At 38.5% G+C, this 17,853-nt stretch overlaps 1 protein-coding gene across 1 annotated transcript; it reads right to left on the reverse strand.

Moving 5' to 3' along the window:
• Nucleotides 1–807: 807 nt before the first annotated feature.
• LOC109621877 (beta carbonic anhydrase 1) lies at nucleotides 808–17,783 on the reverse strand. The gene is made up of 3 exons (XM_020076070.3): nucleotides 16,845–17,783; nucleotides 1,531–1,803; nucleotides 808–1,466 (listed from the first exon to the last, which is right to left on the reverse strand). The coding sequence occupies exons 1-3, from the start codon at nucleotides 16,935–16,937 to the stop codon at nucleotides 1,065–1,067; spliced, it is 768 nt and encodes a 255-aa protein (XP_019931629.3). The 5' UTR covers nucleotides 16,938–17,783; the 3' UTR covers nucleotides 808–1,064.
• Nucleotides 17,784–17,853: the final 70 nt, after the last annotated feature.

Genomic DNA, 17,853 nt, shown 5'->3' on the forward strand with positions numbered 1-17,853 from the left:
CAAACAGACGCAACTCTTAGAGAAAGTTCATCAACAACTTTTGCCCGGTGTCATTTTCATGAGCACACTGCCATCTGATGGTAGAACCGCGCGCGACACTGTCGGCCATGATGGATTTCGATTTGATGTTTTGCTGACACGCACACAAATTGCCTGTAATTTTCGTTTGCATCATTCAGCAACGTGTACACTGGTAAACGTCAAAGCGATCGAACACTAGCGCATCTGGTGGAACGATCGCGCAAAACAAATGAAATTTAAATTGATCGTTAAATGCATGTGCCAAGCTGATTTGAAGAGTGTTACGTCTGTTTGTCTGTAAATCATATTTAGCTATTGGTTAGATGGTTCAAAAACAAATTGTTGCTATTATGTTCAGTACTTTTACTTCTTATCTCAAACAAACCAATATCACATTTTGATCGTCAGTACTTGAACTCTGCCCGGGCTCTTGAAGTGTACACATATGCTTCATGTGAAAAGTGCGTTACCAAAGAGCAAAAAATAAATGATTCCTATGAAAATTCAATGGTGAATCCACATTTGTGGTGCTAGATTTTCATGAAATAACGGACCAATATTTTCAAAATCGAGTTTGATACACAATCAGAGGAAGGATCAAGGTTCTTCTCCTGATTTCAAGGAATCTAGGATCTCCTCTTTTTTTGGTGGAAAATGCTTATCAGTTTTCCATATTTTTTTTAATTTTCGTTGAAAAACGGTCTCTGTAAAATGAAAAACCTTTTTCACCAGGAAAAAAATAGAACATAAGGCGCTGTCCATAAACTACGTAAACTTATGTTTCAAAAAGCTATATTATAACAAAAATGTGTAAAAATATACAAATGCTCCAAAATAAATTCTTCATGATATTGATGTAAACATTCTTGACCAGCATCATATGAAACATGACAAGAACATCATCACATAAACCACGTTTATTACAATCTAGGCACTTCATCTATACCTAATCTATAAAAAGTACATATAAAATCACACGATTACTACAACAACCAATATCCATTCGATTCTCTCAACAGCACAATGTCGCATATCCCCTAACCTTAGGAATAGTACCGCCGCACTTCATCCAGCAACTGGTCGATGGACGTTTCATCAATGGGAATGAATCTCTTCGAGTTACGGCTAAAGTAGTAAATGTCACCCGTATAAATGTCGAACCACAGAGCGTGGATGTGCAGATCGTGTGACTCCAGCCGCTTCTTCAGAAACCCGTACGAAGCCACATTCTCGATCTGCTGCAGTGTGTTTACTTGGGACAGTTTGTCCTCCAGGGCAAACTGGTTTTCCGGATCGATGTAAGCCACAAACTTCCGCAATGGAGTTTCCGATGAGAAAATCAGTGGTTTGTCCAGGCCGACCTGTCGAAGGTTTTGGAATTTTTGCAAACTGGTGCTGGCATGCTCGCAAAGCCACGCCCGGAGTGGCGATATCCGACGGTTTTTCTGGAAGAAACGAGGTAAGTTACTAAACTAACTAACTTATTTCTAAGATTTGTAAACAGCTTACCCTAGAGGAAAATTCCGGATCCCTCAGCTGGTACAGCAGATTCATGGCCTTGCAGTCGCTGTGGCCACATACGATGATGTGTTTGATGTTGTTCACAACGCAACCTAGCTCCAACCCTGCTGGTTCACAGCTGAAGTACTCATCCTGGAAGTGCTCAGCATGTGGCACCAGATTGCCGGCGTTACGTATCACAAACATGTCGCCCACGTGGGTATCGGTGTAGCGGGTTGGGATCATTCGACTGTCCATGCAGGTGAAGAATACCGCTTTTGGCTGTTGAAATGGGAAACAAGATTTGTATGAGAACTCGCGAGAAGGGTAGGATCACAGACAAACAGAGGTAACACTAGCAAAATTTCCATCACTGACAAATACGATCAAATCATCACTGTTGTGGCCTTCATTCTTTATGCTAAGCATTTCTAGATAAATGGTTGTGTGCCTTTGATCACAACCAAATATCTATAAATGCATAAAATAAAACTCATAGGTATAAAACATTCACAAAATTACGAGGAATGCAAGAAATTTGTATTTTGCGTTGAGTTCCGTTGAAAGCGACAATATCTTTGTTGTTTTGCATGATAAAAGATTTTCAGAACAGTTTAGGAATCGTTATAACTACCTATTAAATCTTCACAAAATAACGAATAATTCAGGAAGTCTGTATTTTCGGTTCAAATGCAATTAGGGGATTCACTAAACAGCGTAAACCATTGCGACAATATTATCCTAAAATAATGTTTAATTGTTCCATTCTTAATTTCACGCAGAACATGACCGTAGTCGCTAGCCTTTTGTGAAAAAAAAAACAGTTTACATTATGAAAAGCATAAGATGATAAAGTGGAGGCCATATGCGTGCATGCCTCCATTTAGGCGCATGTAAAATGTACGCACATCGCATTCACTTTAACATTTTATTCAACATTTTATACGATTACTGGTTGACTGGGTAGTTTCTCTGGGAAATTATTCAGCAGTTTTGCACAAAATTTCTCCCACAATTTCTTGAGAAAAATCCAATGAAAATTTCTTTTTTGGTTTGTAATTCATTTAAGGGCAATTCTTCTACAAATCGTTTCGATAATAATTAAGAAACTCTTTCGATATTTTTTATTGAAATTCCTTCGATAATTGCTTTGGAAATTGATTATAAAATTTCTACCACCGTGAGTTTTTTCGGAAATTGACATTTTCGAAATTCCTTAGGCCTTTCCTTCGTGAATCCCGAGGTAGTATATTTTCAAATTCCTTTAGCAGTTCCTTTGGGTATTATACTTTATAAATAAATTGCCCGAGAAATTTCTTGAAAATTTCCAGAAGAAATATATAAGCAATTTTTTTGAGAAATTCGCAAAAAGGATACCTATAGAATTGTAGGAAAAAAAGGAAAGCAATTACCGACGAAAACTGCAAATAAAATGACAAAGGGGCCATCCATAAACCACGTGGTCATGTTGGTTGGGGGGGGGGGGGGGGTTTATGGGCAAAAACCACGGTCCATACAAATTTTATTTTTTTTTTTGATGAATGAAAGACCACATGGGGGGGGGGGTTGGGTTCGGAATCCCCCAACAAAATGACAACGCGGTTTATGGACAGCCCTAATCATAATTTTCGATGGACTATCCAAAAATAACCGTAAAAATTCACAAAAAATTACTAAAAAAATCTCAAAAAAAGAATGTCAAAGCATTTCAAAAAAAAAAAGTTGAATGTATATCCAAAGATATTGCCGCCCGCAGTTATTGTCTAGGTAATATTCAAAGAAATAGCCGATAACGTCGAAAAACAACCGTAGAAATTTTTGAAGGAATTCAAAAAAAAAACTCTTTGCCATTATATTACGAAAGAATTTCAACAAAATAGTCAAAGAAATTTATTAATTAATTATCCAAAGAAATTGCCAAAAATAATCCAACAGAATTGTATTGCGGGTGGAGAATGGAACACAGTGAATACATTTTCACTGCGGAAATTTCAGCTTTAGACGAGAAAATGCTTTCGAATTTTCAGTGATAACGGTTATGTTAATGACAAATCCTTCAACCTTAAGAAATCTCTTCAGGGATTTTTTAATATACTCCTCTAGGGATTTTCCCTTGAATTTCTCCGAAAGATTCTCATAAATTCTCCTAGAAATTCCTGCAGAACCAACTAACCGAGTTCCTCCAGGTGTTTCCCAGAAATTCCTGCAGAAACTCCTCCACAGATTACCCAAGTTACAATGAATGCTGAACAGTGAGAGTATTAGCTAAACATTGGCTGGTTAATGGTGGAAATGGCTGAATACAATGACAGTTGAATATTGGTCTGACGTATTGCTTGTTCAACCTCTTTAATCAGCAATACAATCAGCAATGTTGTTCAACCTTTAATCAAGTAATTTTTGACAGTTGACCCAAACGGTGTTTTTGTAGGGTTCACAAAGCTTCTTCAGCCTCAATACAGATTTAGTTATGTTGTTGATTATTCAGATACAACAAACATTGCTCTCGTTTTCGAGGATGTGTATGTGTATACAATGTGTGTGGTGTAGGTGGAAAGGTGAGTTACTATAAATTAGGAGTTCCGAGTTCATTTACGAGTTCTTCTGGAAGTGGAAAGCCGCAAATCATAGTGGAAGATCTGGTGTGATGGTTAAAGCACGTGACTATCACGCCGACGACCTGGGATCGAATCCTACTCCCGACAAACTCGCAAAATGTCAGTTCTTTCTTCGGAAGGGAAGTAAAGCGTGGGTCCCGAGATGAACTAGCCAAGGGCTAAAAATCTCGTCAATACAGTTAAAAAAAAGCCGCAAATGGTAAAAATAAACTTAATATTTTTTTTAATTTTTAACCAATTTAATTGATTGCTGACTAAGCGTATATTAACACCGCTAAAGAATATGAACATTAATCGTAATGTAAATCAAAATGTATTGTAATGTCCCGTCATGTAAACTCATTTTCAATTGAAATTTCTAGCGTATGTCACGTAATTGAGCAAATTTTAACCTCATACTCAACATCCAATTCAAATTGCATTGACATTACAGCATGATTTTACTACACGCTAACGCCGCTCAGCACAAAAGTGCATAATTTCCAGACTACACCAAAAATGTGTAACCCTTGCACATTCACAAAATCAGCTCCTGTGTCCGCAAAATAGTTAAATTCGCAAAAATGTTTGTACAGCAATCTAGATAGGTTTACTAGTGACCTTGGAAAACAATAAAAAATCGACATTTCGCATCTAGACGAGCGTACGAGCTGTTTTTTGAGAATGTGTAACTGTAACACATTTTTGTGTGGTCTGGAAATTATGCACTTATGAGTAGGGCTTACACATTTTAGTGCTGAGCGGTTTTACTGTGTAAAGCATCTTGTTTCGTGTGGAATTGCGACGAACAAGGATAGTTACATGATAAAACCGTTAACTTTACATGAGCAAGCTGCAATGTTGTTTGCTGTCAAATTCAACATGGCTGCGGTGCGGTGTAAACAATTGCTCGCCGCGGAAGTTGAAGTAATTGCACTTTTCCAATCTATCCGGAATCAATCATGTAAGTTTTTCAATATTATTCTGTTGATAGTGATTAAAATTTTCGTTCTATAAATGCATCTTGCAGCATTACAACGGAATCGATATTAGCAGTGGCACTGGCAGCAGCGGCGGCGGTGTTGTTGTTCGGAAAGCAGTTGAAGTGGTGATGGCTGGTGACGATATCCGTCGAATTTCGAGATTTTTTTCGGGACGCAGTTTACAATTCTCGGAGGAAATACGGATCTGCGGAAGAGGTACCTGGCCTGCACCATTACTAAGAGTCTTGAATAACGAGCGCCCAGCAGATCTGATTCATTAGGCAGTGTTATGATGTGGTCTTGATGTTCATAAGTGCGGGTTTTTAGTGCTTGACATTTTTTTGGTTTCACTAAGTGTTCAAGTAATAAATTTGTAAATCCCAAATATGTGTATCAATAAAAAGACAAAATGATCATTGAACTTATGTGCATTATTGAAAATTATCAGAAATTTTATTCTGCAGATACTGCCAGCTACATAAATTACACGACCATGAAATTTAAAAAAAATGCACCCAAAATGATAAATAAAATGTCATGTAAATATACATGATATGTCACGCTCCAATTATGTGCATGATTTATCATGTAAATGTACATTAATTTTTCGAACTGTGAAGCCTTAAATCAGCATAGTTAATTCCTTGAGAAAGGCACAATATAGTAACCGAAACGTCGGATGAAAACTTAACAATCCGTTTTTGAGTTTTTTCTTTCAAGACTGAAAGCCATAACCTCAAAACTTGTGCTCAGCTTTTGTTCAAACGAAGGCTATTTCAAAATAGTTGGAATCAAATTGTTACCTGGGTACTTTACCAATTTCCTCAGAAAATTTTGTTCAGGGATCTCTTCGGGAAATTTTCAAAAAAAAATCTCCAATCTCCTCTTCAAAAAAACAATCTCCAGAGGCATCTCCAGGAATACCTGTAGAAATTCTTTCAGGAAATCCTTGAGAAATTTCTGCATCATTTGTACTTTTATGAAGTACTTCTGTAAAATCCGTGAAATCCTGGAGGAATCTTTGAAGTAATACCAGGAGATACTTCTGATGGAATCGCAGGAGAGCTACCAGCTACCTCGAAATTTCTACAGTAATCCCTGACAAAATTTAGCAAGGGATTCCTGGAGGAGCCTTGGAAGAATTTCCGAAAGAATCACTGAAGATTTTTTGAAAACGCCCTAGATGAGTACTTTAAAAACAATCCATGAAAGAATTTCTAATAAAATTCCTTGCTGAAATTCATAGAATAATCCTTAAAACTACTAAAGAAGTCTCTGGATTTTTTTCTGGAGGAATTCCTGAAGAAAATTTTAAAAATAATCCATGGAAGAATATTTGATTGAACTAGGACCTGTTCTAAAGTGCAAGTTACAGCAATTAAATTTGAAAATGTTTTCCAGATATCATGGCTTTTGTAAATAATTGACCTCGAGAACTAACCATTTAGTCAAATAATTATTAAATAATTTAAAAAAAACAATTTGAAGAAAACATGTCATCAGATAGAACTGCATAGCACAATTTTCAATGTCCTGTGTGAAAAAAACTTTGGTGAGAACAATTCTGGAAGAACGATGAAAGAATGTATAACTTAATTCCTAGCAAAAAAATTGCTGGGGGACTCTGGAAGTTATTCCAAGAAAATTTCTGGAGCAATTTATGGAGAGATCGCTAAAGAAATTTCGCTGTACAAATTGCAGACAAGATTCGGGTGAATTTGTTTGAAAAAAAAAAATGCCTCATTGAATCTCTGAGGGTACTCAGGAGCATTGTCGAATCGTAAAAAAATCATTAATCTTTTGTGAAACTTCTTAAAAACTCATGAAGAATTCTTTACGAAATATCATGGAAAAGTTCCAGAATCCAAAAAAAAATCGAATAAACACATGAACAGGAATGCATTCTTAAGAATAGCTTTGAAGGAATCCTTTCTACAATCATTCTAGTTATTCCTGCAAAATTTAAAAAGAAATCGGGAAAATTTTGAAAAAAAAAATAAAGAATCACTAAAGGAAGTCCTTGCGGTGCCACTGGAGGTAATCGTGGAGAAAACTCTAAAGTAGTACATATATGGGAAAGAATACATTCTCAAAGAGTTCTCAGCGGAATCTTAAGAAAAGTTCTCTGATGAGTTCACAGAGAAATTGCTGAAAGAAATACAGAAAAAAAACATGTAATGGGTTTCCTCGGAATAATTCTTGATTAGGCGCATTATTTAAGTCATTTCCTTGGGGGCGCACCAGTATAGGGAGCGCTGAAATTTGGAAACCTTGAGTAACCAGCTCTGATTGAACCGTGGCAGCACTGCTCAAGAGGCAGGCACGTTCTCCTTGCTTTAGGGATTTCCACAAAAGCTTGGTCTTAGGATTCCTTGAGAAACAAAATCTTGGTAGATTTCCAAAAAAAACTATCTATAGGAGAAATCCCAGAAAGAACTCCTGGGAGATTCCCACAAGGAACTCCTAAGTGTGTTTTGAAAGGAACTCCTAGAAGTTTCGAAGAAGAAACTTCTGAAGGATTTAAAGAAGAAAATACAGGAGATTTTCTGAAGAAATTCCTGGACAATGTAAACGTTGTTACAAAATTCAAATTAGATTTTCAATGCGTTCTGTTAATCGAGGATTTAGGTAGGTGCACATACTTCAGCGATTTGAGAACCACTGGGCTGCAATCATGTTCTACAGCTGAAGATGGCGAAAATAGAGTCGGAGCATGATGACGTCACTGAAATAGGAGATGGCTGAAGGGTTCGAAGGACTTTCGGTGGGCGGCCATCGTTCACTTTAAAACAGGCGAGCGTGTAGATCAGACGTGCTATAAGTTAATTAGTGGAGTGAAGATAGCCAGTGAAAAGGCCAATAAGGGGTGTGCCTAAGTTTTCCCAAATTCAGGTAACTACACGCAAAACAAGAAAAGCTACCAAAAATTGAGATATGCCTTTTCTACCAATTTATGTATTAAAAACGTACAGAAAATGTGATAAATCATAATCCATTCGTTGTATTAAGATGCGCTACACGGTTTCATAGCTTCCATACCACTACACACAAACACCTCCATTCAAACCCGAGAAGTTGAACCGGGTTGCGTCTAAAAATAACTTTCGCTTCGCTGCTGAGCTTCGCGTCCTATTGTCTACATGGAATTTTCCACTTGCAAACAGCAACCTGCTGGATGCGGGCTTTTCAGTGCACAATGGGTCTAGAGAATAGAGGTAATAAACTATAGAGGAAGAATGTCGCTGGCGTCGCTGCCGAAACATCTCTTGCTGGCGGAGATAGGCCGGGCTATAAGTGTCAAAGCGAAAAAGTATGCAGTTTGACAGATAGATACCCGACATGTTTGCGAGCGAGAACAAAGGGAACAGCAGCGACATTCATCCTCTATAGTTTTTTAACTCTATTGTCTAGAGTCGTATTTACGAAGACAAAAATGTTTCTGCCAAGTTCTCCCATTTGTTTTTTTTTTCATTATTGTGAAATGATTACGGTCAATCAAGTGTGGCTTATTCAAAAATCTGCTGATTAATTATTCTCTATACAATATCAGAATGTTTTACAAAGTTATAGCAAATTTACAAAAATAAAACATTCGATTGATTTGATTGATTTGTCTTTATTAAAGAGACTTTCAGCCCTTGGATAAAACATTCGAATCATTACAACTTTTCGAAAAGTTTTCAATAAATTGCAACTTTTTTGCCTTTGGTCATATTTTAGTCGAGTCCATCGATACATGAAGACCAATACATTAGTCATAAACTTTCAAAATTTAATTTAATTCGGTTCGCTTAGTCCTAAGGTACAGTAATTTGATAAACGGAAGTCAAAAACTAGATATAGATAGAAAGGCTCTAATTTCGTGTAAAGTTGAATAATCAATCAAGCCCAAATTTGCACCAATTAAATCAAACTCGTTGAGGAACAAGTAATCAAAATAGTTTTGGTGGACTTTATAAAGGGATACAACTTGCTAAAAATGTTTTAGGCAATTTTAAAAACTTAGCATGCTTTTGTATATTCCATTAGGCGGTGCTAGAGGTCAAGCAAATTTTAAATTTCATATATCTCAGAATTCTGGTCACTTACAAAGTTGGTGTCTTTGACAATGTTGTTTGGTAGGTCAAGGGCTTACAGTTAATGGTCCACTTGTTTCGAAATTTTGCCACAAGGAAGCGCAAGTTACACATTTGCAAAATTTTGGAAATGAATGTTTTTTTTCGTAAAGCAATCAAAAAGCTGTAATTTAGTTTTCTTTGAACATATTTAAGTCAAGTCAAAGGTTTTTCAAAGAGCTATATATTAGTCATGAATGTGCAAAATTTCATTTCATTCGGTTCACTTAATCCAGAGATATAGCACTTTAACGAAGAACACTCAAATATGAAACATTTTACTAGAGTCGCTCCAACTTCATGTAAAACTATCCAATCGAGCTCAAACTTGTACCATTTATAGCTAATTAGTTGTGCAACTAGCAGATAAAATTTAAGAATATTCCCTACATATTATAGAAAGTTACAGGTTGCTGAATATATTCGAGATAATAAGTAAAAGATACATGCTTCTTCTAATTTGCAACTAGCGCCGTCTACTGGCAGAATCCTGAACCAATCAGCTAATCAACTGAAACGCCTTAATAAACCAAACAACATTGCCGAATAAACCAATTTTCTAAGTAATCAGAGTTCTGAGATATATGGAATATAATAATTAATTTATCGTCAGCGCTACCTAGTGGTGGAATTTTGAATCAAACGACCCATCACCAGTAAAACCTTGGCTGGCCTAACAACTTTGCCAAGTATACCGAATATTTAAGTAATCATGGTGTTAAGATGTACGGTACGGAAATTTCGTCAGTGCTATGTCTTGCTGTCTGTGATATCTGTCATACCAGAGACAAACAGACGTAACACTGATGAAATGTTTATACCAAATATCTCATCATCCTGGTTACTTAGAGAGTTGGTGTCTTCGGCAATATTATTTGGCTGGTCAAGAACTAACAAATGATGAGCCGTTTGATTCAAAATTCCACCACAAGGCAGCGCTAGTGAGCAAACAAATATTATATTCCATATATCTCAGGACTCAGATCACTTAGAAATTTGATGTCTTCGGCGATGTTGTTAGGTTGGTTACGGCCGCTCAGTTGATTAGCTGAAGGTTCTGTCAGTAGGCAGCGCTAGTTACGAATTAATTGAAGCATGCAACTTTTATTTATTATTTCAAATATATTCAGCAAGCTGTAACTTTTTAAAAAAATACACCAAATATTCTCAAATTTTTCCTGCCGGTAAGCTATAAACGGTACAAATTTGGGCTCGATTGGATAACTTTACATAAAATTGGAGCAACTCTAATAAAGTAGTTCATATTTGAGTGTTCTTCGTTTAATTGCTATATCTCTGGATCAAGTGAACCGAATGAAATGCGACATTGCACAATCATGACTAATACATAGCTCTTTGAAAAACCTTTGACTTGACTTAGACACGTTCAAAGAAAACAAACTTACAGCTTGTTGATTACTTCACGAAAAAATATCAATCATTTGAATGATTTAGCAAATGTGTAACTAGCGCCGCCTAGTGGACCATTATAACTGTAAGCCCTTGACTCACTTAACAACGTTGTCGAAGACACCAACTTTCTAAAGCATTGTCCAGTTAGAATCCGGTCGCAGATAATCACTTATATATCAGAGGTGGAATAACAAACAGAAAAGGTGAAGCCCTCAAAACAAAGACAATTTACTGTAGTTTCATGGAAAAATATCATTAAAATTATTTAATTTAATTTTTAATACATTTGCTCATTTTTTCCGTGATTACTTCCTTAAAAATCTGCACAATGGTAGTAAATTTTAACATCAACCCCTTCGGCGGATTTGTTTAACAATCAGGTCATCTCTGTAGTGTCCTGAGACCCTCTATCAATCTGATCAGGATTCCAAAGAAACTTTGCCAAATATTTCTCTTCTTGCGAAATTAAGGGCTATTCAGTGAATTCCAAAGAAGCGAAATTTGAGTGTTTTTTCGTTAATAAACACTATCCAACAGTGATGACACCACTACACATCTCAGGCTGTCGTGATAGCTCACCAAATTAGCTCAAACCTCTAAAGATCCCTTGTGTGTATTTTTGAAAAGCAGCACGCGATTCTTGAGGTTATCATCTTTGTACACATTTGGTGTCAAAATCGTGATATGAGAAAACGATGCCCAGAGCTCGAACTTCCTGGCAAATCTTGGAATTCCAAGCCGATTTATCCATGAACATAAAATTCAATCTTCCATGGGCACTTCCTCATGGCATGGTTAACAACATCTGTGCACAACACACATAATGGTTATGGAGACATTAACATTTTTCGCAACTGTCGTACCTGACCACGCTTAATTTTCAGCGTGTTTGTGCAAGATTTTTTTCCTTCACTTGTCTTCAATCTGAAATAACTTTTCACTCGTAGTAAGAAAATCGATGAAATTTTCACCATCAATAGAGGACTTGTTTATGATCAGACGGCTGTAAAAAAAATTGATTATGATCATTGGGAGCGTCACAATAAATTATCCTTTGCGTCCGGATTCTAACTGGACAATGCTTTAAGTGGTGAGAGTCCTGAGATATATGAAATTTAAAATTTGCCGTTTATTGGTGGAATTTCTAATTAAACGATCCATCACCATCCATCATGGCATCGCACATAAAATTATTAGAAAGCAGATTTTTGAATCAGTTTAACCAGATGAACCACCCTAACATAACAATAATAGGGAATAGGGTCAACAATTGAAAATAAACTTTCTAAAACACAATATGTGTCTTAAAACTTAAAGCTGAAGCTTAAACAGTTTTGTCTTCGCAAATACGGCTCTGGACCCATTGTGCAGTGTGGCGGCTGTATCACTTCCATCACCAAGCCACGTTTGTGTTGATCATGATGGCTTTCAGCCTCGTGTCTATCCATGTGCAGTTGTAGCCGTGCTGGTTAGAGCGCAGGATACTGTGAATCACCATTACAGTGCCTCGGTTCGATTCCCGCCGCCGCCCGTATTTCTTTTTAAACATGTATTGGTATTTGATGCCGCTGCTGCCATGATCAGTCTAAAAATAGAACAAATAATGAGAAACCAGTGCGACAGAGCACACGCACACATGCGAAATTTTCCTTTGCCAGATTCTAGGAAGCCAATACAATTTTTGGTATACTGCCACCTACCAATTTTTGTATTTGCAAGGCCCTAATACAATATTTGTATATGTTTCATACCCAACTGTATTAGAATCTGCCAATCTCAGGTTGCGTGTAGACCCTCGCATACCAGATAGATCGAGACAGATCCTGGATTGTCCGTCGGAAGGACCTTTTTGTACCGTTTTTTTTAACTAGCCTTCTGATTGGCGCGCCGAAGGACCGCCAGTGTACGCCACGATCTGGGTTTCCGTAAGGTGCCCAAATCTAATCGTAAAGAACTGACACTGTTCCTCTGACTTCGGGCCATAAACGCTAAGGAGGAACTAGCTCTCGGGTAAAAGCCCTAATTACCAAGGAAAGATTCTTCTCGGTTCCACAGAGGGTGGCCTTGCCGTCGTCGACCGACTACTTCTGAAGGAAGCGCCTGTAGTCCTGAACCAGTTCCACAAATCGCCATTCCAGTCCATCTCCAAACGCCATTGTAAGTTCGGGATTCCAAAGGTCATCGGTAGCTGCTCCGCCATCTTGCCGGTGGACTTCAACGAGCCTGGTCAGCCATCGCTGGAGCAGCAGTCCCGCCGCGAGCGCTCGCAGGTTTGCAGCCAAAGAAGGTATGTGCATTGAACCAGTGACCAATACAACAGAACTGCAGTATACATCGTAGATTCGAACCGCTTTAGTGTTAGTTATTTAACTCCTTGAGCGCCCTTATAGATCCGCGAAGCCCCTCCGGTTGTCCGGTAGCGCGCCGACCCTGTGACTACGTCCGAGTCTCGCGCTGCTGAGTTGTTGTCGGGCAGAACATTAGTTTCAATAAGGCCGGAACAAATCTCATTTCCTTCTTTTGTCACAATACTCGTTGGCGCGCTAAGGGGGAGGACAATAAATAATAAATGTATTTGACGAAGAAATACCCAAACAATTCGGCAAAATCTATAAACTCATCGGATTTGTTGAGAAATTTTCTGTGCAACTCTAATTTCACCTTAAAATTTTAAAATTTCTTGAATAATTTATTGGTGTCCCCCCTCAAAATGTTGGATTTCGACCAAAATTGTCCGAGGGGGCGGTGACATAAGAGAAAATCGAAATTTGTGTCAGCCTAATTCCCTAAAGAATATCTAAGGACTAGCTAAAGAATATCTAAGAATATCTAAGGACTATTCTGGATAGAAGCCAGCAAAAGCTCTTGAAGGAATCATTAGAACCATCCTCGGACAATTTTGATCACCGCAGCAACGTTTACCTCCTTTACTGCTGGGTGATCACGTACCTTCTGAAGAAAAACAGTAAGCCGAAACATCACAACGTTAAATCAGTAGTTTTCATTGACTCACCGAGAAACACCAATAACACAAATAAATATCAGTTAACGGTGATTAACACATCCAAAATCTCATCCAAATTGGAAAAAATCGAGTAAAAAATGGCATTTTTTTTCGTGTTTTAGGTAGGAAATGCTCTTGTTGTAACATTATTCATACCTGAAATTATTAAAGCAAAATTTAAAATATCCGAGCACTTGCCAAAAAGTTAAACGAACAAATCAAGTTCTTGTTCAATCGTGACATGGGAAAAACGCACGCTGTTCGAATAGTATCAATCTAGTTTCAATACATAAAGGTAAATATTAGATGAAAAATATAAAAATATATGAACGAAAAATATCAAAACAAATACAGATTTTGAACAATTTCACGTCAACATTTATGTTTTGGCTGATGCTTCGAAAAGTTCTCAATTTTGCTCTAATAAAATTCAGTATATTTATTAGACCGGGTCAACATGGTCATTTTTTCGGATCAAAGTTATTTCGAAGCCTCTCATGGTTCCAAACAATTCTGCAAAATTTGGGCGCGATTGGTTGCGTCCCCGCATTCCGCATTGCATTTGAAATTTGTATGGAGTTTTATATGGGAAAACCTAATTTTTAGCATTTTTCTCCTGAGAGGCTCAACTTTGTCTTGTACTGTGTAACTAACGATGTTAGAGTATAGCCAAGGGGATCCTGATAAACTTTGCCGAAAAGAGTAAGATACTAGAGTGACTCTGAAAAAAGTTATTAATGTTCAAAGTATGATACCTCGGTGAAACTACTGAAAATCGTTTTTCCTGCCAACACTGCCGGTGCTTTACAGGATCAATTCGTCCTTGCTTTATATTCTGACATTTCATGGAACAACAACCCCCGTTTTCATCAACAAACATCACAAACATCAATCAAGCTAGTGGTTTTCAGTCAATTTTCAAATTATTTTTCAATTGAAAACCAATTTTTTATCATTTTAGGTCAGCTCTGCTTTTGGGGAATGGTTCTAGAGGTATTTTTGAGGAGTACCTATGCATTCGTTCGTCATGTTATGATCCTCGATCTCGCCACGGTTCCAGTAGGACGAGCTTAAGGTAGCGGAGCAGACAATCGCCTTAAAAGCTCGAAGAGTATGGCAAGCCGATAATTGGAAGAATCTATTGAAAGGGAAACCAGTGCCCGGGAAATCTTCGTTATGTTGGCTCCACTCTGCAGAACCTGAGAACTTTGAACATTAAATCGTTCTACCCAATGTATAATCATTTTTCCTCCGCTTATTGGTGATATGCTACCATAAACGACTACTACACGCCGGATTATTGTTGTTGTTAAGGGACCATTCATAAACCACGTAGACTTTTTGAGGGGGGAGGGGGGGGTCTGGCCATAGTCTACGCTCCATACAAATTTCAAAATTTTTGTATGGACGAAAGTCTACGAGGGGGGAGGGGGGGGGGTCTGAGATGGCCAAAATTTGGTCTACGTGGTTTATGAACAGCCCCTAAGCGCACACATTCTGACCATTAGGAAAGAGAAACATCGCTTGACAGGTTGTCTAACGTTGCAACCAATGCTTCCAAACAAAACCGTCTCCCCCCAAAAAGTCTACCTCTACGTGGTTTATGAGCAGTCTCTTATAACACTGTTTATTATTTGTTTGATTATTTATAACTAAAAACTACACCAATATATGGGATCTGGTCCCGTCCGAGTTTAATGCCGACGTTAATTCCACTAATTTTTCAATCGCATGCACTCTTTGGTTAGCCTGATCTCTTCTGGATGATGATGCACCAGGCGGTTCATCAACGCAGTCCCGCACTCAAACACACCGAACTCCACCTCCAAAAAGTCATTGGAGATAACCCCGCGTCGCCAGTTAGCCTAGTGGTTAAGGCTATGGATCGCCAATCCGGAGACGGCGGAACAAACTTTGACGGCCATCGGTTTACATTGAAGTTGGCTAGAGGGTAATGATATGCGACGATAATCTACCGCCCATGGCCTGGAAGCTAAGCCGAATCGAGCTAACCGACCCCGGAGCAGATGGCCTTGTTCGCGTAGTTACTCTGCGGACAGCTTCTGGGGAGCTCAAACGGCCGGTGGAAAATGTTTGCCTCCTTCCGGAACCGAATAGGGAGATCGAATTCTACTTTCATTTTCAAAATTGCCACATAATTGGATAACTATCCTTTATTTATTTGTAGTTTTAAGAAGAAATGAATAAAATGTTTGTAAGGTGAACTAATTAGCAATCTTTAATTTAAACCCATAACCGATAACGTTGCCGCTTGCTATTGATCAAAATGTCGGTTATGTCAGAATATAAAGCAAGGACGAATTGATCCTTTTAAGCACCGGCAGTTTTGGCAGGAAAAATGATTTTCAGTAGTTTCACTGAGGTATCATACTTTGAGCATTAATAACTTTTTTCAGGGTCACTCTAGTACCTTACTCTTTTCAGCAAAGTTTATCAGGATCTTTTGGCTATACTTTAAGTTCGTTGGTTATTCAGTATAGGACAAAGTTGAGCCTCTCAGGAGAAAAATGCTAAAAATTAGGTTTTCCTATATAAAACTCCAAACAAATTTCAAATGCAATGCGGAATGCGGAGACGCAACCAATCGTACCCAAATTTTGCACAGTTGTTTGGGACCATAACAGGCATCGGGGTGATATGATCAAATTTGAGTTTTCCCATACAACGTTGACCCAGTCTAATATTTATAGTTCACCGTTAAATTTTTAGCTCAATCGTTTATGGGAGAACAAAGTTACAACATGTTAAAGTTGACTGGCTTAAAACGCTGTTTTTTTTTATTTTTCGAAACTTTGTATGGACAAAAGTCTACGAAAGTGTGGGGAGGGTTCTGAGGTAAGCTAATTCCTGTCTAAGGGTTGAAGGATCAATGTGATACCATAGATTCTTGACCCGCGGTCACCTCAACGAAGATATTGTGAATATCACGACGTTTGATTTGAAACGCACCGTAAAATACGCTACACCCTAACGCGCACGCCCCCTAATGTCAGCTTTCCCATCTTCTGTCTCTTTTCCAATGACGACATCGGCAACAGTGTCCAACCGTGCGTAGCGTCGCATTATATCACTTATTAATACCTGCACGCGATTGCAGCACATATACTACACCTTGAACCAGTTCGGTGACCCGCCAATCGAAAACGACAGTTATCACTGTTATCCATTCCGATTACGTCCTCATACTAACCTGTGGATTGTCTCGCACTTGTTTGAATTCCTTTACCATCTGCTCCCGGGTGGTGTTCCGGTATCGCATCACACCTCGCAGTATCCGCTCCATGACTCAGTCTGGCGTATGGCAATTGTCGATGATGATGACGAGTAGAACTCTAACTTAGCACCTTATTATCTTATTTTTGGACGCAAAATACGAGACAGGGCACAAAAATGCTCTCGGCTATCACGTTTAAAACTACTTCACGACGTCATGTTGTTTGGTTGCAAATTATCACATGAATGGTGTCAATTCGGTTCGCGTGATTTTGGCAATGTTGTTATTAAACGATTCAGTAAATAAACTGTTCCGATTCGACTATATCAGCTTCGAGACTGTAAACATTACCAACTGATGCTGTTCGTGTCCGTATACAGTCTATACGAAATTCCACCAACACAGCACAACGCACGTGTTTATGGAGCGTTATGAAAATACAACACAACGACGACGACGACGACGACGACTGGCGGCTTATAGGACTTTGGAACAACGCAGACGATTACTAGCGTACGTTTAAATTACGTCACTGACTCACGGTTTGATTTCACCTTCACCCACCCACGAGAGATACTTCATCCGCGTTTTAGTACCCCGAGGTCATCCAACCGTCTCTAGAATGTGGCCTTGAACGCACCGGACGGAAAACGGAAAGTGAAATAGGTCACTGTTGCTCATGAAAGCAGCTCGTGAATGTCACGGGTGAAAGTAACGACACGGTACGATCACGCCTGTTTCGTTGCAAAGTCGGAGAGTAACTGGGGCGAACCTTCTTATCGGCGCCACGGCCGGCTGAGCGTATGAAACACTTCCTTGGTCAGCTATGTACGTTATCACTAATTTTGTATTCTCTCTGGACAGCAGCGACCGCGCGGACGAAATTCATGAGCATGTGCGAGTGACCGATGGGTATTGAATAGAGGAAAATACGCTGTGCCAAAGCACTAATCGTTTATGTTTAATGGGTAGAAAATAAACCAGA

Source organism: Aedes albopictus, chromosome 3 (assembly GCF_035046485.1).
Source record: "Aedes albopictus strain Foshan chromosome 3, AalbF5, whole genome shotgun sequence".
Lineage (NCBI taxonomy): Eukaryota > Metazoa > Arthropoda > Insecta > Diptera > Culicidae > Aedes > Aedes albopictus.